Raw genomic sequence first — 21,724 nt, 5'->3', positions numbered from 1 at the left:
AAAATAACAGTCAGCATGTGCTTAGTACCTTGCTGGATCATGTTGCTAAAATCAAGTAACAGTAATACTTGGCACTTTCACATGTTGAAACTACTGTCCAAAAATGACAAGCAGTTAATTAACTCTCATAATATCCCAGTGAGGTAAGTATGTAACTATTGCTAGCCTCATTTTGCAGATGAGGAAATTAAGGCAAAGAAACAAGCTACTTCCGGCTAGTCATACAGTGAGACAGTGCCAGAGCTGGGACTTTAATTCAGCATTTCCTTATCCATATGCTCAACCCTTCTGGCATCCGATGGCGTTTTAAATGGACACACAGCACACACAAAAGCTGCCTGGCAGTTTGCAGTTCTACAAACAAACTTTAAAAATTCTATATCACTGATTACTACCATCTGCAACAGTTAATATAGATCAAACACAAAATTTAAAAATAATAGACATATCATTAAAATGTGATTCATACCAACAGTTTCATTCAAAAAACAGTCAGGAGGATCAGTCTCCTTTAAGATGTGTTCTTTTATTTGTGTGATAACTGCACTAACTTAATTTCAGGGGCATTTCTGACATTCAGTATGCTGCAGTAGTTTTCTGTGTGGTTGTGGCAGCATCAGAGCCAGGAAACCACCATTTAAGTAGACCTGCAATACGTAGATACTGGCAGAGATGAGCTCCACTATAGGCAGAGTTGTTAATTTACAGCTGGAAGTCCAACAGAGATAGCCTAGCAGTACTACAACTCAGCACAGCATAAACCCAAATATTTTGCTAAAGAATAACAAACCCACATATATTTCCTGGACAACATCCTGGTTCCCAGCACTGTAGGAAATATTCATTTCTGAGACTACCTCTCACAAATTACTGACACCTTTCTGAAACTGTCCTCTACACCAAGAACTTATGACCTGACAGTTCACCTCCTGAATAAACCAACATATTGAATATCCTTATCCACTTATTTTTCTGAAAACTCTGTGAATTAAAATTATTTCATACAGTGACCAATGTGAAACTGGCTTCCAGGTACATACACAAGTGTAAGTCACATGGATTTCTGATGTGAGGAACTCCTTAACGGGTTCGTCCTCAAGAGTTCAATCCACTAAAAACATAAGCCAGCTGAACATCATTGTTGTTTAAAAATATATCTTGGCCAGTTTTTAATACCTGCTTTATACACAAAGCACTTCAATTCAAATGGAACACCCTTCATTTGAAGAGGTATAAAACACACACCAGATCTGTCACCCCATCTCTTATTATTCATGACAAGCAGAAGTGGTACTTCTGCTCTGATGTCATATGCTGACAAGAGAGTAAATGCCATTCTAGGGTACCCAGCACTAGATCAAAAACCCAAACAACCCCCCAAACAAAACACTGCAGCAACAAGATGCAAAGCATTCCTCAAGCACAACCTCCGCGAGTTCAAAGTTTTCAACAGATCTGAAGGAATAACTCCGACCCTCCTGCAGTCAGCACAGACTCCCTGCTTTATGCTCTGCGTGATGAAACACAAACTCACCTGCTCTGGAGGCAGTCTGTATTAATGGGCAATACGGCTGCTCTCCGACCCACTGTAGCTGGCTGTGGGACTGCGACCCAGGATTATGCTGTTTCCCAGCCTCCCTCCCCTGCCCCCATTTCCATGGGATTTGAATGCTTGCAAGGTTACACCAAAATCATTGTGTTTAAAAAGTCATTTAATCCAGCATCTCGCTGCTTAGTGCCATTGGAGCAGTTGCTGCCTTCTGCAGAGAGAAGTAACAAATCCTGGCTCAGCGACTTCAGTGATTTATGAGCGCTCTGCATGACGCATGTGATTTCTTTGTTTAGACTGCAGTACCCCCCAGACTTAACCAACCAAAATGTACCAACAAGTGCTTGGGTTTTATGTTACTAGAGTTCTGGATTAGCACAGTCATAAATCAGGGCTATGATCCATATTTTAATACCCTTTCTTCTCCCAGTTATTATGATTCAGTTATGATTTGAACAGCATGCCATTCCAGCCAAGCTATGATAAATAAACTCTCCACACCACACTTTATAATGTAAAAATCAATTTTCACATTGAGCTTGTAAAATCAAGCCTAACGTACATAAAAGAAAGCTGAAATTTCCCGAGACTGTTTTTATTCAACTGTTGATGACAGAGTTTGCTACTAAAGTTCATACAGATACATACACTGTAAATGGGAAAAGTCATGAAGCAAAAGATTTTCTTACTGCAATTTAAAATATCTTTGAATTTGAATGGAATATAAATTCAGTGGACTACTAACCAAATGATTCCCCCCCAAGCTCCAGAGTAAGAAAGCACTTAAGCCCATGTTAAACTTAAGTGAACACTTAAAGCTTACAAATTTCACAAGGATGAAAGCATGCACTTAAAATTAAGGCAGGAGCTTTTGCTCAATATGAATGGATACTTCCTTATGACTACCTGTCAAAAATTGCTTTTTGCCAAGTATTTCTGGTAAAGCAGATTCAAACTCAGGAACAGTTTTGGGACAACCAGACCCACATTCTTTTTCAGCAGATCTACCAGTTGTCAAATCCTGCCTCTGAATAAGTAAAAGATACAAATACTAACACGCTTTAATTACAGAGCTGCTGTTCCAAACAGGTGAATGAAAACTCAAATAAAATTACAAAATAACAAAGCTCTGACCAGGATTAACTGCTGACAGTTACAGTAATTTTGGGAAAGTCAATATATCCTGTCTAAACAATAGACTGTTCAAAGCTTTAAATATTATGGAAATTTTTCCTTAACTAGAGTACTTTTTGTATTTACTTTGTGTAATTTTTGTAAATATAGTACAAATTCAGTTAGTGGATGAGAAGAATATAGTAGATTATATGATCCTAAACTTTAGCAAAATGTGATAAATCTCTTAAAAACAACAAAAAACTAAAATTGGCTTGCCTGTGAGGAGTACCACACCAGCTAAACAGTGGCTAAAGGGCTATAAGCAAATAGATGCAGCAGCACAAGGGAGGTGCTAGCAGATTGCCACATGGACTGGTATAGGATCAGTTTTATTTAACATCTTTATTAATTATCTGGAAGAAGGGGTAAACAGTACATTAATTAAATTCACAGATTTCAGTATAATGAGGTTTTATAAACATGACAGTGGGGAAAGAAATTATTCAAAGGGAGGTTAGAAATACATAAAGAATAAGAAAATGGGATTCAATCTGGAAAAATGCAGGCTAATACATCCAAGAAGAAAAGAATAAAATGTAAATAATCAGTGAGAGGAAGAAACCTGAAAGTCGTTAAGCTAAAACAAAAGACCTAAGGGCAGTAGTTGACAGCAAATTATGCATGAGCTTGCAACATGAACAGGAAAAAGAATAAAATTATTTGGGCTACAGATATGGATGTATCGCATCAAAAGACAACATCATGCAAGCCTGGACTTCCCACAGAAGCAATGCAACATACAGCTGCCATACTTAATCTGTATTTCAACTAGCCAAGCATCTCTATTGAACACATATTATGTAAGTGATATCCATGCAGAATACTGTGGTTTTGCTTCTGAGCTTCTTCTGAAGATAATCCCCCTCCCCCAAATACATTTAAAAAAACCAAACAGAAATATGAAAGAGCAAAACAGATAAACTTGTAAGGATTACCAAGATTAGATATGTACAGTAATTGAGACAGGGTCTGAAAGGTAACACAAGAATATAAACATCAAGAAGGGAAAAGAAACATTTAGACTCATCAAATAAGGTACAATGCAGATTTTTAAAAAATGAAACAGAAGTGGGGAGAATGAAAGTGGAGTATTAGTTCCTGTTAGTAACACCTAAAACACTAAGGAAAAATCTCCAAAGGAATTAGCTTAAACCCCTTTTCTTCATTTATTAAAAGTGAGCAAAACATTCAAAAATACAGTGCAGGAAACAATTTTGAAATGGCAGGATTACTTAATAGGTCTTTTCCATCTCTAATTTCAATGATTCTGTAAGAGACAATAAGCAGAGAGACAACCCCTCTACAAAATTAAATCACTCGGAATCAACCGGAGAATGAAAATTAAATCACAGTAAAGTATTTTCTTCTTTGTAAGCATTAGCATTAATCACATGCAAAAATAAAATATTAGTTAATTTGATTCTCTGTGCCTTCCAGACTCCGGTCGAAATGAATCAATGCAGGAAGAGTGATTTCTCTGATAACTGGGAAAATGATAAGAAAAAAAAACAGTAGAAACAGCTGGTGAAAATTAAATGACCAAAAAGGTAAAACAGAAAACCACGTTTAGGGGCCTCTATCTCTAAATTCATAGTAAGGCAAAAAATGAAAAACTTCACAGTGGTGACTTTTAAATAGCATTATCCAAAGATGGTTATAATTGGAAAGAAAAACACCCTGGACAGTATAAACCACTAGTAATTTGTTTGTTTAAATGACTATTATTATTCTTCTTCAAACTTCAGAATTGCCACAGGAAAAACAACAATGTAACCTAGAATCCCACCAACTCCTCCTTAACTGACGCAAAAAAATAAACAGTTGGTGAGATGAATTTGGAAAGCACGACGCTTTTGGAACCGGCTCTCCTTAACTGCTGCGACGCAGGTTACTCGGGTGCACACGACAGCTAGTCACGTCAGGATCAGGGCAGTGATAAGATGCACACTGAAGGAATTACATCTGCAGTGTGTCAAAGAAGGGATGTAGGTATAACATTGGCATTTAACCGTGATCTCTAGTCCCTGAAAGGTCAAACTGGACAAAACATAGCCTAATGAAGCCGTTTGTATCTGGGGGCAAAGCAGCACAAAGCCTTTCAAATTAGCACTTAAATCACGGCAGGAAGCAATAATGGATCCAGTTCTTACCGTAGCCAACAAGAATTCAGACGGGGACTTCACTGAAGTCGAGTTTGGTCCAGTTTTGCAAAGGGTGATAATTTAAGCTTGTGTACTAGCGCGACTGATGCATGCGCCGTGGAAATAAAGAAAAACTGGCCATGCATACAGCAAGAGACAGGCGCAGCAGTCGAGACAAGCCCTGCTGCCTCACGGCTCATTTTCTTTCCAGACAACAACCCTAAGTTCTTTAGTTCAGTGACAGACTTTATTGAACTGACAAAGAAATATGTAATAAACATAACAAAAACTTAACCCCCCCCCCCAAACACACAAAGGAATAATATAGAAAAAAAAATAACTAGAGGCCTGTTTTGTTTCTTCTGATACATTTTTAAAATAGATACTTTCCTCCTGCAGGGAGGAAATACTGTATTTAATTAGAAGGATAAATCATTAAACTTTTATAGTTAGTAATACTTTATATAATGAAATTAAATTAGTTCCTCACCACATACACAGTTTGTTGTTTCAATCTTACAATTACTTCAAATAATGGAAGTTTTATGGCTTAGTTTGTTTATATTCCGCCAATTCCTTGATTTTTATGTATCAGTAAAAAACTGTCTGCCTTCTACCTACTGCAGAAAAATACACACTACCTTAAATAACCTGAATGTTGAGGGGATAGATACATCTTTAAAACTAGGTGAATGATGAAGTTAAAAACGTAACTCTTCTTCTTTAATCCAAGCTGAAATTTGGTTTCACAAATGTGAAGATGTGGCAGGCTCTTCTTACTCAAAACGCACCTTAACAAGCGCTGGTGCTGTGACAGGACACTTCCTGCAGCCGCTGGCCAGCTTCTAGGAGCTTTCTATCAACATGCAGCCACCAATGTCACTAACTTGAACAATTTTCTATAGGCCCCCAATTATTTTCCTCTTTCTATTTTCCCCATCCTACAGCAACACAATCAAGCTCTAAAAATGAAGAAAGTGCAGCAGACACATCACTGATTTCATCACCGTTTCAGCCAACCCCAGCAGCCCTGAGCTGCAGACTGATGAGGAAAGCACATTAAGCACTTGCAACACAACACCCAAGTAGACCTGCTTTGCAGCCTGATTAATAGAAACAGCCTCTAAGGACTAATCATGAGTCGAGCTCTGTTTTGTAGATTAATAGAACAAAGGCACAAGAGAATAGGGAAGGTTACAGGACTGGAATATAAATAAGAAAAGGTGTAAGCTCTCAGTAGTTTGACCGCTAGCAGTTATCAACTAAAGGCACATCTTCATGGCAAGGTCTCACTGTTCTCTAATAAAGCAGCTCACTTCCAGATGGACAATCAGAAAGGGCATCTCAGAATGTTTTATCTATATTTTAACTCCAAAATTTAAGACAACAAAACAAAATCTTTTTCTGAAACAAAGCATACTTTCATCTCACTAAGTATCACTTAAAATTTCTGTTGAGATTAGCTGATTACAGTATCCGCAAGAACTATACTTTTCAGTTGTGCATACATAGACAGATCAGCAAATACAACATTGGCATACAACGAATGACTATTACTCCAAACACTGCTGCCATTGCAATATGGTAGCAGATGCTAAGACCCAGCAGAGTTTCCACACAGCCCATCTGAGCCTGAGAGGAGGTGTCCTGCCCCGCCACGCCATCCTGGCCAGCTGCTTCTGCTGGCCCCGAGCAGGATGCCACCTCGTGAGGAGAAGGAACTAAGATCTCAGACAGAGCTAATTCTACAGATAAATCCCTTAGAGACAAAATGCAAAATAACACACATTTTTCCATTATCTAGATTTTTGTAATGTTAATAATTTAAAGGTATGCATAAACGACATGCAGTGTCTACACAAATACCATAGAGAGAATAACATAAATGACTTTTTCAGGCCTCTGAGGAAAGCATACTTCTCTGCTTTTGAAAGTACTGTACTTACTGGTTATAACAGAAAATTTAGTAAAGATAAAGGGAATACAAAGCACTGTTTCTGTGTCTACTTCCAAGTTCTAGAAGTAGCACAGGTACAAATCAGAGTGCTTCATTAAAAATGTGGAATCTGTTGTATACAATCCTAAATGAACTACAAAACCTCTTTTAACTTCAAGTAGGCCATCCTTTATTTTTCAAAGTATCTCTTTATCTACAGAAAGATTAAATAAGCTGCTGAACTCTACCATAGTGATTTATACATGCCTGCCTTCCATGTTTTCCAGCCTTTCCCAAAAACTCAACCTCTTCCAGAGCTATATATACAAGAACACAAGTAGTGTTATTCTTGAACCTTATAAATCTAGGATTTTATTAAACAAGGTTTTCACGTTAGGTAATGGAGGACACTCTTCCTTAAAGTGGTATTTTCTTGGTTTCTCAACAAATGTAAAAACTGTGTTATATTCGCAAACAGAAGATGGAGACAATCGTACTAAGAACCTAAAAACAAATTCAGATGCATATAATCCTGGGTTATGGTGTATTGGTGCCGCCTGCATTGAAAACAGAAACCCTTTAGGACTACAGTTTTCAGCCGAGCACTCAGTTAGCCTTTCTCCTATTTTTCTGCAATGCAGAATATGGAAGTGTCCCAGGCAGCCCAGATGGAACACTAAGAGGTGTTAAAGAGAACACCTTTCTTGCCGTTTCTTTTTATTACATTCCCAGTTTTGGAAACAAGATGCATTAAAACCTGTGCCAGGAAAAGAATATTGAAAGATTCACCCTTCTTATATAAGAAGCCTACCTTTGAGGAGAAACACAATCCATAAGTATCTTCTTTGAGTACAAACTCATAAACTTTCTCAAGAGGGCAATGCAGTCAGCAGCTCCCAGTATCACCCTTTTTTAGTGAGATACACTGATTCATATGTGTACAGAAATACACTGGCTTCTGAGGAACCAGACCATACTACTTTCTTACCAGTCCTATCCATCCAGTGAATACTGCTAAAACATCTAAATGGAAGAAGAGGGCTCTCCAGAAACGGAAGACAAACTGGCAGATATTGCAGATACAGTACTCAGAATATTACATGCAAATTAATGGGCAAAAACCATGATGATGCACCTCAAACAAGATCTCGAGTACCTCTAGCACCTCACAAATCCTCTACCACACAGTCCTCGGGAGAGTCAAAAGACTTGGTTTCAGACATGAGAACTGTTTTTCCTGGTTGAAGTAGACATAAATATACTAACCACTAGCTCATTTTCTAGGAAGTACTATTACCCTTGTCGAAGTAAACCTTGGCACAGGGTTCCCAAGCATGGCATGTACGTCAGCATGAAAGGCAAACAGGGAAGCACATATGTTAAAGGGCACTGGGCCGTTTACACTGAATTCTTTATCCAAAACACTGAAGGAGAGGAACAGAGAACAGTTGCTGGCTGGCAACTCCCGGTACTTCTCCCCAGGTACGCTCCCAGGCACCGTACATTCAGGCTGTAAAATGATGCCCTTGTTTGTGCATAATTACAGCGTGTACTGTAACTTATCCTTGTGATTATTTACAAATCACAGTATCCAGAATGAATGCCCAGCAAATTTTCTAAGTGCCTATATTAATGCCATTGAATGTACATTAGAAGAAGACTCTGTTATAGCAAAACTGGCCAAATTATAGGTCTTCATCCATAAAGGTAGTCAAACTGGTACGACTCACCTGTCGGGGCTATGTCATACAACCCAGGCAGTGTTGGAGCAGGCACTTTTGGATAACCCAAAACAACTGACCGAGAAGGAAGCAAAGCATCGCAGCTTGAGGCTTTCTGTAGGGGTACACACTACCCAGACACATCCATGAAGGCATGGCAACGAGCTGTTGTCATTGTCTGCTTGTAAACTTTATAGCTTAAGCTTTCTCTCCAAATGCATGGTACACAAAACATAGCTGTCAGCTATACAAACATTTTCCTACTTAACTAGTAGAGTCAGAAATACTGGCAACTACTATACTTTAGATATGTAAATGAACTAAAATATAGACTAGCACTTCAACATTTTAGAGGTGGTAAATATCACCAGTCTCATTGATTTTCAACTGAAACCAGGAGTGTTGAACACTTCTGAAGTTAGGTGCCAAATTTACTCTACTGCAAAAACTTCCATGATAATGTAATGAATTTAGCTGTCACTCTTGACCTTCTATGCTCAGATTCATGATCACATTCTCTTAGTTGAAATATTTGTGCAATTTTTGCTTTATTTCATAGTCTCTGCGAATTACATTAAGTATCTTATATACATGACAGGTTGAAGTTAGCATTCTGATCAATAAGTATTAGATAAATATGACTCAAATCATCTTGAAGACTGTCCTGAGAAATCTTATCTTTCAATGGGAGCTCACAAAATTTAGTCACTTGCTACATGACTTGTTGCACTAAATCCATATACACTTTTTAAAACTTAATTTCTCTTCCATTTCTACTGAATTTTATCACCATCAAAACACATGAATCTTACCATTATTTCTATCTCAAGCACTGTAAATCCTTCCATTTTTTTTCCCATGTTACTCCCGAATAGATGGACTATGAAACAAATCACCCGCAGACTATGCTCCAGACAGTACACAGGGCAAGACCTACCTCTTATTCTTTTACAATCTCATTCATTTCATGGATGTCAAGTACAGGGGATACTTTCAAGTGTAAAATGCATTTGAAAGTATCCCCTATATTTCCAATTTACAACTTAATTCTGCAAAGTTCTTAATATGTATATCTACATTTAACTGATAACTATATATTTAACTAAAGCTTATTACCAATCTCGCTGGCTCAGTGAAACTATTCATGCCTCAAATTCAGCACATTTAAGTATCTTGTTGAGGTGGGGGTTTTGGTTACATTTTTCCAGTGTGGGTTAACACCCAAACCCTGAAATTATCTCCCCATGTAATCTCTTCTGACTTAGAATCACAGCTCCTGACTTCAAAATGATTCATTCATCCAGCACTTCTAGACTGGCAGCACTACTGACTGACTCTCCACCAGTTGCATTAGTTGGTGGTCTGGGTCTAAATATCCTGGGGAAATACACATACCCTGATGTGCACTGGGCTTGATGGTTCTCATTCTTCCACTTCTACTCTTACTGCCCTTGTGCAGTTAGCCTCTCTCTAAAACGAAGTCTTGGTCTCCCACTTGGTTCTTTGCTGGAGCCCCAATTTCTCTGGCTCAACTGCTCCTCCCAGAGGGCCTTCAGTCTCCCAGGGCTCTGTGCCTCAGCAGCCTGGCCTTGGCTCGTACTTCCTCATGCTTTCTCCTGGAACCTGTTTGCCAACGACTCAAAGCATTCAACTGCTCCCTACTTCTCTCCTTCCTGCTTAGGTTATACCACATAAGAGCAAGGAAGGAAAGAAAGCAAGGGGACTTGAAGAGCACCATCCAATGTGGAGAACAGGATGCAAAATCTGTTCTCAAGACAGCTTGTCAAAGCCCAAACCCCTCCCTTACTTTTCCATTTTCCGATTGGGACGGTGGCTGTCCTCAAGTAAAAGTTTTTCAGTTAACCTAAACAGCATGGTATTTTCAGCTTTGTCTTTCCTCCCCTCTGCCCTGGACCCCCATAAAGGGGTATGGCACACAGGCAGGCAGAAGAAAATGCAAAAGTAAGAGTCCTGAAGTGCAGAAGCCACACAGCAGAATTTATTCAAGCAAGCACCAACGGGTGTTGAACAAACAGGGTTCACTTTCACAAGGAACAGACTATCTCCACGTTACAGTTAACTCTCTCCTTCCTTCCTCCTTCCCCCAACTCCCATTCTTTAAGGATGTTCAGTTTGCCTCTCAGGATGAAGTCTATAGAAGCTTGAGTTGAAAATTCCAGGATTTTTATAATATTCTAGGTAATCTCTACTCTTCCCAACTCCTTGCTGGGTGCAAATGCCTTCAAGACTGCTCAGTCAGAAACTACACCCTGCACCACTGCATACCAGTGCCACATGGACCACTGTGTACTGCAGCGCTCGGCAAAAGGGAAGCAAACATCTCATTCCCGGACAGCTGGCAAATGAAAAAAAAAAAATCTGAAAACACACTCACACACAACTTGTGGCTTTTGCAAGCACAACTTCATTTCAAAATGACCCTGTTCTTTAGCAGACCATACTTCCATTTACGAACAGGAGACCACCTTAATCAATTAGCCCCCTGAACACTACAGCTAAGGCTCGTTCGGACTCTCCTTTTTTCTGCAGCACTTACTGAACTCCAGGAAAACAGTGCAGGAATTAGAGACATATGGCATGTATCGCAATCATTTCAAGACCTGATGAACCAAGGAGTTTAAATCCCTAATTCTACATTAGGAAAAATTCAAAAGAATAAGAAGAGCTGTCTTTTTGCATGTTTAACTGGCTAGACTTCCATCTACAAACAGACACAGTTAGTGTGTTAAACTAGTAACGCATACTCTGCAAGCTCTTATCCCTGTTGAAGTCAAGCCTGAATGAAAGGAAGACTTCATGATTTGTCCCAGTGCTGAGATGCAGAGCTTTCCAAAAGAATTGGCTAGAACAGGTTAGCATCACAGTAAAAAAGTCACTTAGGAGATACTGTATCTAAATTACAAGCATTCCAATATCTCGTGTTCTTAAAAAAAAAGAGAGAGAAAGAAGGAAGGAAGAAAAAAAAAACTTTAAAAGTAAACAGGAACATTTGTAGCTTAGAAGTGAATCTGGTACCAATGAGACTGAAATCAGTGACATTCCCAAAAAAGGCAAAAAATGTAAACAGAAGCTGCAATTCTAGACCTGGAAGAATACATTCTTCGATCTTAAAATGAGAGAGTTGAAGGACAAATGCCAAGAAAAATGAAACAGAAGCCTGCACCTTTAAACACAACCATGCTACAGCAGTGGCGTTTGTTTAACACCCAGACAGAAGACTTCAGTCTTTGCCAACACTTTTCTCAACTGCTGACTTCTACTGAATAAATGCCGGAATTCCTGAAAAATCAGTACAACACCAATATTCTTTTCCAATCTCCCTCTGGTTTCCTCACTGCTAAATAGCAATGAAAAACATTATTGCTGAGTAGTGCAATTTCTGTTCCTCCCTTTTTTAGGCACAAGTTAATTGCCAACTAAGACTATGAAAATAAAAGAAATGAGATCCATTCTAACCCAACAGTATATCTGAATCCTATCATGTGAGTTGCCAATTGGTTTTCCAGTCCTCACACTCAATATCTGCTGTTAATTTGCTCGCTATTTCAAGAACTTGAAGACTGTCAGCAAAATCCATGATGCATTACAAAACTTATAATTGAAAAGAAAAAAACATCTGATGCTTTTCTGACAGGGTAAACAAGGTCTGAAAACACTGATCAGAATAAGGGAGAAGTACTAACTTATAGCTACTTGTATTAAAATATAATTGCAAATGAAGTAGAGAAAGCAACAGAGCTATTGAAATTCAGGCAAAATTATGCAAAAACATTTGATGAAACCCAAAAATTTACACTGGATTAAAAACAAAGGAAAAAAGTTGCAAAACCCATTATTTTTAAAAGGAGATGACTGAACCTCTCTGTGTTTTCTTAAGGTTGCCTTATCTATGCCAATTAAAATTTTGCTTCTGAAAAAGAGTTAAGGCACTTCCTCTAGAGTTACTAAAAAAAGCAAATGAAAGCCTCGGCTTCTCTGAGGTGAGCGATAGTGAGCCGTTTGTTCGTGACCTCTGGATCACCCTACACATCAAATTCTTGGACATAGGAAAAACCCACTAGTATTCATTAAAAGCAACTGGGAGGCCAGCTCTGTGCTTCTGTTCTTGAGACCTGAGCAAGCTACAACTTGACAAATGTGCAGGATATTGCTGCACAACGCTGCTGCTCCTGTCAGAAGGGAAAAGCTTTATTCCCAGCTTCATTCAGGATGGATTGATTTTAATCACAATGATGCAAATCTCAGATTTTAGTCATTATTAAAATAATCAATTTTAATCTTTTACTTTTGTGCTTTTCAGTTATTTCCATAAAGTTGATTTTAATTAACCATGAAAAGGCATCGATTTATATCAAATTCAGCTTTTATATAAATTTTAAACATTTTCACTCTTCAGAAAGATTTATCTATCTATAGTTATTTAAACAAATATATCGGTTGAGAGTCTTCAGTTTTACTTTTTATTCTGCTAGATATGGGTGGATGTTGCCCTTATATTTTAATAGCTAAAAAACAATGTAAATGATTGCTTTACTAGATTATTTTATACTTACGGTTTGTGACATTTTTGTGTCATTCTTACGGAGGGTAGAATTTAAAAACCATAAATAAGCCTATTATATTGTTATTCATGAAATAAACTATTATAAATTGCTAGGCACACAAAATATCAGAATACTTCCATGTTTCAACTTTTACTTTTTTTTTTTCATTTTTAAACAAACCAAAAGCTACCTGCAGAGCTTACTGAACAGCAGAACAGAATAAAATAGAGAAAATATTATCCCTGCACCATTGTTTCTCTCAAAACCTTATTTAAACAAATTCTGGCTCCAGTTAACTGAAGTTCTCTGGTGGTTTGAATGCTTTTAAAGCTCCATCAGAAAACAGACATTGCTGGAATATTTGTATTCAAATGTCTGTAATGTACCACAGTAAGTTAAGTCCTTAATATGGATGAACGGTTTCAAATATAATTTAAATATGTGTATTTTCAAATAAAAACATTTTAATTTAAATAGAAATTACACATGCTCACTTGCTGAAGAGATCCAGTAAAAACAGATCCTCCCTCCTTACCCTTCTACAGATACATCAGTATACGAGTTACAGCTGTGCGTGCTGAATAAAGGGAATTTTAAGATTCAAAAATTCCTATATCCCTTACCATTTGTATTGTGTGTGGGGGGGGTTTGTTTGTTTGTTTTTGTGGGGGTTTCTTTGGTTTGTATTGTATTCAGGACAAACCTGGCCTCTTAATCTCAAATTTCCAAAGGAGAAAATGTTTCCGTTGCAGTCTTTAAGAGTCTGGACTGCATAAACTGTCAATTATTTCTCCAACAAACGAGCTGGGTTCATAGGGCAAAGGCAGAAGGAAGAGAAAGGAGGGACATGTTTTTATGGATTGTTATCTATAGACCAAATGGAAAATCTTCAGCCATCTTATTCCTTCAAGGTACATAAAAGAATTTCCTAGTTAAGGTGCGAGAATGTCAGCTACATTCGCCACCTCTGAAAGTGAGCGGAGCTCCGAGCACAGTTCACGTCTCACCCTTGCTCTTTCCTCTCTTAGGGGCTGGTATTCTGCTTTCAACCCCTCACCAGCTAATGCCATTTAATACTCTTAGACCTATCAGGCTAAATTCAAATTTTCTGCTCCTTAGAGGCTGTTGATATGCACCACTGCACACTCCAATTGCAAATACACATGAATGCTCCTGTGTATTGCACGTTATTTTCTACATACAAATTCTACTAAATTGTAAGTTAGGAGGCACTACTTCAATTCTCTTAGGTCTTTAGAAAGCTTTCAGATATACCAAGAGTAATAACATGTAATGAATATGGACTGATATTTCTTTTCTGTAGCTACACTGAGTTAGCAATTTACATTTTCTAAATAGATAGATGACTTACAGCCAGTTTTTGCAGACTTCTGGCAATTACTTCTTAGAAACCTCTGACAGGCTGAAACCCCTGAATCACAGCTGTTATTCTTGGTTTGATCCCTCTTTTTAAATTAAAACCAGTAGCTTTATCAGCAAATGAGAATTTTTTCCCCTCTGGAAATACTTACAAAAATGCACATAAATTGAACGTGCCAACTTATTTCATTTTAGGGTTGAAGCATCCTCTGGGTTAACGACCTGACTTCCACTTCTTTTTAAAATCCTAATTGAGGTAAGGATGCCACAAACACATACAAAGCCCCCACAAATTCCCTTTCTTTAGGGATAATCTGAAGATTTATAGTAGCAGAGTGAGATGTGGTTGGAGGGGAAGAAGAAAAAAACTGGAGGTGCTAACAGGCTTGCCTGATCGTTCTGTCTTCGCTTCCACACACAGGACAGAACTGGAACAGATTTTTCCAGTATCTGATGTGACTTTTCCTTCCTCTCAAGGACCAACTAAAATGCAGGCAACTAGCTGAATTTTCACATTTTCCAGGAACTGTCATAAAAACACAACAGAAATGAAGACACTACATCGCTGTCCTCCGAACCCAGACTGGATGTATTGATCTAAAAAGCTGTATTCAAAAGTATAGCCTCATCTCCATTTCCTATCACCAGTTGCTCAAAACATGGTTTTACAACAGTTTTCCACAGCTGAACACAAATAAACCATCTTCCAAGAGACAGCAGAAGTCAGCTCTTGGTTGGAGCTCAACTTTACTTTCTATCATCTATCATTCATCTCCCATTGATCATGAACTGGAAAAAAACAGTTACTAATGTATTACAGGGAGGAATAATTAAGATTTGTCTTCCACAGCAAGGTCAGATAATGTACGCCACTCATTTCTTGTGATTAAAAACAGCTCAGATCAAAGATCCTAATTTCATGTGTACACCTGCAAAATGAAAGAACTTCTAGATGCAGCTGGAGACGAAAGGGTAACAGATTGCTATCATGGATTTGGGATACAAAAGGGAAAAAAAAAATCAGTACATTTTGCCAGTATAGATAAATGTCAATGCATAAGATGGGTTCTCCATTTCAGAATACCAAGTTATCTCTTCCACAAGAATGCATTTCCCAAGACTTGGATTCCAGATTATCGTCCAGATTTCTCCAGCAGCTCTGCAATAGTACTTTAGGTAAATCTGTCCTAAATAAATTTGAAAAAATGCTTACAAATTGTAAACATCACTGGATGCCTGCAAACTGCAAGCCCTCTGATGCATACACATGAAAGAAGCTGAACACAATCTTAATCTTAGCAGCTACCTTCTAGCGTACACAGATGCTCACCTTGCAGCACCAGTCTCAAATCCACCTTACACTACCCAAGGGTCTGTATGTGCCTGTGTTCTTCAGTGAGTTATATGCTGCTACACTGTAAAGATTACTTTCAAAGGTCTTTAAGAGATGGTTCTTAACATGAATTAAGATCATCTTTCCCAATTAGCTAATACTGAAGCATTTAGAGTATTTTTTTAGCTAGGCAATGTCAGACTGATTTAAACTGCAAGATAAAGGTTATGATTTCTAAATAAGAAAAATAAGTAGCTTTAGTCAAGAGTGCTAGATACAGAGTTAAATTGTTGTTTCCTAGCCAGCACTAGCGCACATACATTACAAAAAAAAAACACTGTCAGAAGTGTATTGATGTATGAACCACCAGAGTCTGTGAGCTCAGTGAACAGCCAGAAGAAATGAGAGGAAGGGAAGTGTGAGAAAGGGGAAAATTTCTCATGTCTATTGGCCCCATTCTTTAGTTCAAACTCTGCCCTTCCCCCTCCTCTCCCACTTTCACATTTAAAACAAGCCTGACATCAAAAAGATTAAGTTATAAGCTTATAATAAACCCTTCTTATAGGTGTGCATAAATTAGCATCTAAGCACTTCAATTGACAATTGAGAATGCCAAGTAACACAATGATTATCACCATCACTGAAGTTCAGTTTTCCAGCAGAGGCTCAAAGGGTTATTTTTAGTATTATTGTTATTATTTTTAGTGTGAGAATTTAAAACAAGTAATCCCCCAAGATTCCACACACAGATATCAGGCAACATAATTTAACAACATGTTGAGAAAACAAGGACGATCTCCTTAGTACAAAACTGTGGACAGCAATTGTTCCTGCAAATGCTTGGCTCAGGGGTAAAATGAGGTCAAAACTGGCTTGAACGCTCACTATCACACCTTTATGAGCAAAAGAAAACGATGCTTATGTCTGATCAGAAATAAGAGGTAAAGATCCTGCTGCCTTGGACCTTGTGCTATGCGGGTGTTAAATGGTACCATACTAATCTAATAGCACAGCAGATGCAAATATCAAAACAGGACAGAATGCAATGCAGTGAATTCCTCCCTAATATGTCCTAAGATGCCACTGCAGTTAATCCACAAGCACAGAGTGAATATCGAGTCCTCAATTTTTTTTTTAAGTACACTCAGCAGGCAGAATGGAGATAGATTACAATTCTTCTTCTCTTACTTCACACACTTGCCTAAACTTGGCATATTTATCCTACTGCAAAAAAATACAGTCATTGTGGTTCAATACTCTTCTTCAGGGAAAAGCAACAAAGCAGCTCCATGCATTTTCAGCAGCAATGATTCCTGCTGTGGCTTAAGGAATAAATATAGCAAAGAAAGTTTAAATTGAGACTTACCAAGGGGCACCGTATATTCGGAATCCTTTAACTGTTACCTCTGAATCTTGCAAGTAAATACTATTTGTCAGGAGTGACTGAACATTGTCAAAGTCCTCTGGTTTCAATTTGGACACAGAGGGAAAGCGGTAGTAATCCTGTTTAACAAGGTCTGCCATGAATTCCTTATCAAATGTCAGTTCATGATTCCCAGCAATCACTATTTTATATTCATATGGCAGGTTTCCTGAAATAACAAAAAAGAGGACTTAATTAGCACATTTTCCTCCCACACCAACACTGCCGGCACAATAAGTAGACAGCTAGCAGTGACAGAATGAAATACCCAAGATCTGTGTGTATCTCCATGTTGAGCAGAAGTTATTAATGCTGTTTCTCTTCCATTGAATGAAATTATGTTAAAATGTAAGTAATGCCATACAAGAAATGCCATAAGAAAAAGAATGTACTGCAGAATTAAACAAAAGAAGCTGGTAGGTACCGAACCAGCTCCTAAGGTGGTGCTCCCTTGCTTTCAACTGATTATACACTGATTTATGCTAGCCAAAGATGTGACACTGAGTTTGATCACTTAATTCAGGGGACTGGGTCAGAGTCAGCAGTCCTGAGCCCTAAACCACAGAACTGACCTGCTGCAAGATACCTCAGGTATCTTAGTGAGTAGGTAAAATGGAGCTAGCAATATGCCTCAGAGCGTGTTGGGATGATACCAGGTATGCGGTACTCAGTTGGGTAGCTGGGGCTGTTATTTAAATTATGCAGTTATTCATATTAATCCATAGGGAATCCAAAGCATCCAAGAAGTGACTTTTATTCCGAGACCTAGCCTGTTCTCCAAAGCTCCAAATCACTCACAATGGACTTTCACTTTATTATTATTTGGTTTACGGTAGTATCTCATTCCTGTAAGAACACATGTAGAAGGAAGCATGAAACCCAAATAAGTAAGACATAAGGTAGGAGAAAAGAAATGCACTTAGCTCATTTACCGGGAAGGTCAGAGAGCAGAGCACAGGCTTCATCACCTGAAGTCAATGCAAGTATTTCTGTTTGGAACACAGTACAGATCAAGCTCATGGAGCCAGACTGATTTCAGAGTTCAGAAACAGATTTTCAAGCACTTAATACCAGCAAACAGTGCCAGATCTTCCAGATAAACATATTGGGTGCTGAGCTCCCTTAAAAATATGGTCCCATACTGTGGTCTCTTCACAGAAGTTAAGTTCTTTTACAAAATCTGTCCCAATATGACTTGCCAAAACTCACACATAAGTCTGCCTCAAAGCTGAAACTGGACTTGCATCTCTCCTCTACTGCCTTCACCATAATCCCGATTTTCCAGTCTTATACCAAGTGATTCATTTTAGTGTGTACTCCTAATAATGACTTAAAATATCTTTTCATAAAAGTGGTAAACACTTTACAGTTACAGATTACTTAAATAAATCACTATATATTCACCTTTCTACACTGCCCATGGGCCTTCTGTTATTTACACAAACCATGAAGACAACAACTGACACTCTGTAACTGTTGGTGTTGCTAGCCCAGATGCTCAGAGATACATATACATGTCAGGTGTTTATCTCCCACTGATTTGGAAATACGACACCAGCCCTCAGAAAGCGCGTGGAAATCCGTGGGCAGGACTTCCACTTCCGCAACAGTCAACACTTGCTCCAGAGGAATGTAGAATCAGGCGCTACATATTCTGCAGGAATACAGTTTTCCTAAATAAATACAGCTTTGCTACTTTAAAATTTGTGTTGCAAATTTCAAAAGTGAGTTTTTTTCTGTTAAAGAGTAAGTTTCAAACTAAAGCAAGAAATATTTACAACACCATTAACTTTACCCTAACTAGGGGTTATGGGAAACCAGTCAAAACCCTCCGCTTTTCAATATTTATAGCGTGGAAATGGGAATTATTCAAGATCCGAATATAATTATTTTCTTCACAAAATTAGTTAATTCTGTATAGAAAAATAAAAAGCTATAAATCTCCTGAAAAAAAAAGCAGGTATCTTCATAGATTCCTCACATGTGAACAAAATGCTGATCATACATATTCATAACTCTCTATGGTGCTGCATTAGATTAAAAGCTGGGGAAGATGCTACCGGGCATTTACTGTTCCTCTGCAGTTTATGCCCCACTCCCCCTTTCCCTCTTCCCTCTCCCTTCCCCATCTCTGCCACATACTGCTCTGCAATTAATTTTTATTTAAAAAATAGAAGTGGCAGGTACCTACAATTCTTGCTCTCTGCGACTCCTGGGCACGAGGTAAAACTGCTGTTTTCTTCTCTCTCGGGAAACATAAAAGAGACCACTGGCATGAAATCTGATATACTTGTCATAACTATCAATCCCCCAAAACAAGCTAGATGTGATTAAATTCTCAGAGAAGTAGGATAGAGAAGTTAAATTCACGTTTCTGCCAAGTTATCGACATTTGCCAGTTTTAGCAGAGAAAACTTCTTAGTTTTACTGGATAAATGTCCAGATTTTACTTTCCTCCATTTATTTTGATAAAAGACTTGAAAATCAGCACATTTTGCCGATATAACGTCCAATTAAATCTGGAACATTTTGTTTCAAGTCCATATATAAATATATATATTTTTCATCTTGCCAGACACTTTGAAAAAGGCGGCTCACTTTACAGACACATAGGACATCAGAAGACAAACTAATGGTGGGATCAATGATTATTGAAACATATAAATGTGACATTATACGTTATATATATCTGAAAATTACTAGGGAAAATTAAACAGTATTTGCTACAATTTATGCCACGAAAGTCATTAATTTTATTGTGACTAAGGAAAGGTTCTGCCTGGTCAGCCACAGAGACCCAACAACACATTGGGGAGCCTCAGGGCCACTAGAAGAGAATGGTCTCTTCCCAAATGTAATCAGGGAGCTCAGTCCAGCGATCAGTCCAGCCCATCGATGAAACCCAAGGATCAACACCAAAGACAGATGAATATGTTGGAACACAGCACTGAGGAGAACCCCCAGGGGCACCAAAATACGTCAACATCTCCCTGTAAGCCATAGCTCTGCTGTACTGCACACTCATAACGCACTAGCTGAAAAGTAACCAGTCCTGGCTGCACATGCATTTGTTGCAGACCCTAGTCCCCTATCCATGTATGAGACAAGATGTGCCTCGTTCCATATCTGTAAATACTGTCATTATTTACCATAGGATTGGCAGAAAGTTCTGACCTTGCTCCCCTTGCTAGTCATGAGGAATTCTACTCATAAAAATGCAAACACATACCAAAAGCCAAGCCCAAGTAAAGGACAGGAGAAGGGAAAGTCTCATTCATTTCTTTCCTCTTCCCTGAGGAAAGACTATATAGCATTAATCACAGTAATAAATTACCTGCAAAAAGATTAGCTATTTGTTCATCACATTCAGGTTTTTTCTTCATGAAAGGCCCTGGCAGTGAACATTCATTCTCAGTTTATGAAATACTTTGGCATGTTCTATTTCAGCAGTTCTGCCCTTCTTCTATAATCTGCTTATCTTCTGTGTTTTATACGGAAACATAAGCAGTCGCACTCAAAATCTCCTACTCAATTTTAGTTTTAGTTTTCATCTTGACCAGATGAATCTCTACTTATCTACATTCATAACGCCTGTACAGAGAGCGCCACTGCAGCACAGTAGAGGTTGAAAAGCATTTCCTCATCTTTCTACGCTAAATTTTTGTTAGCTACATTTGTTCTTTATTAAATGTCTTTCCTAACAAGTAAATTTTCCACTGTGTGCCATTAATATTATTCATTCTAATTTACATTGTGAATCCAGTAAACAGAAGATCTTCTTTCAAAACAGAAAGAGTTTTTGATGCATTTGTTGGGATAAGCACTTCAGAACCTCAAATTACCAACTGCCAAAGTAATAATCCAGTTTAATTTAAAAATACTTACCTATTTCCCAAGTAAGATCAAAAGGCTACAATTACAGCTAGTAAAAATGGTTAGAAAAAAACATCATCATGAAGGGTGTGGTCTGGACAAATAAACACTGAGTCTGTGAAGCAGACAGACTTATAGTGGAATATCTGAAAATCTTCAGAAGGAACAGATTATATATATTTTCATATATATATGCATATATGGGGGAATTTTCTTCTATATATACATGTATTTTCTTGGCCAAGATGTTTTTCAATATCTGCCCACAATAGGAGTGACAAGGGCAGAATGGAGCCACTGATTAAGAAAACACTGTAACTAGACAAGTTGTTCTCTTCTGAAAGACAAAACTTCAGTACCAGTCTTGTTCAGAGAAGAACATATGTAGTCAACTGTAAATAAACTATAAAAACTAAATAGTTTATATAAATACCTTAAACTGGGGGTCTCAAAGATTTCTGTGCTTTCTCCATTTACCAGTCGACCCTCAGGCTACAGTCCCACTTACCAGTCCTTTCATCCCCGTGTCCCCCAAGCAATTGTCCTTAGTCCTGTGCCACTGCCTCTCCTTGCCAACACAAGGATTTGGTGGCCACAGAGTACAGTGGATCAGGAAAATGCTCCAGC

The 21,724-nt window shown here is 38.2% G+C and overlaps 1 protein-coding gene across 4 annotated transcripts in view; it reads right to left on the bottom strand.

Annotated features, from left to right (window-relative positions):
* MPPED2 (metallophosphoesterase domain containing 2) overlaps positions 1-21,724 on the bottom strand; it is a 112,091-nt gene that overhangs the window by 33,795 nt on the left and 56,572 nt on the right. For all 4 annotated transcript variants that reach the window (XM_067296211.1, XM_067296212.1, XM_013959516.2 and 1 more), the window contains exon 4: positions 17,168-17,393. In XM_067296211.1, coding sequence (XP_067152312.1) covers positions 17,168-17,393 — 226 coding nt within the window. The remainder of the gene's footprint in view (positions 1-17,167; positions 17,394-21,724) is intronic.

This window comes from Apteryx mantelli, chromosome 4 (assembly GCF_036417845.1).
Source record: "Apteryx mantelli isolate bAptMan1 chromosome 4, bAptMan1.hap1, whole genome shotgun sequence".
NCBI classification, from domain to species: domain Eukaryota; kingdom Metazoa; phylum Chordata; class Aves; order Apterygiformes; family Apterygidae; genus Apteryx; species Apteryx mantelli.
The sequence above is the reverse complement of the archived record's forward strand: the minus strand, read 5'-3'. Positions and strand labels throughout refer to the sequence as shown.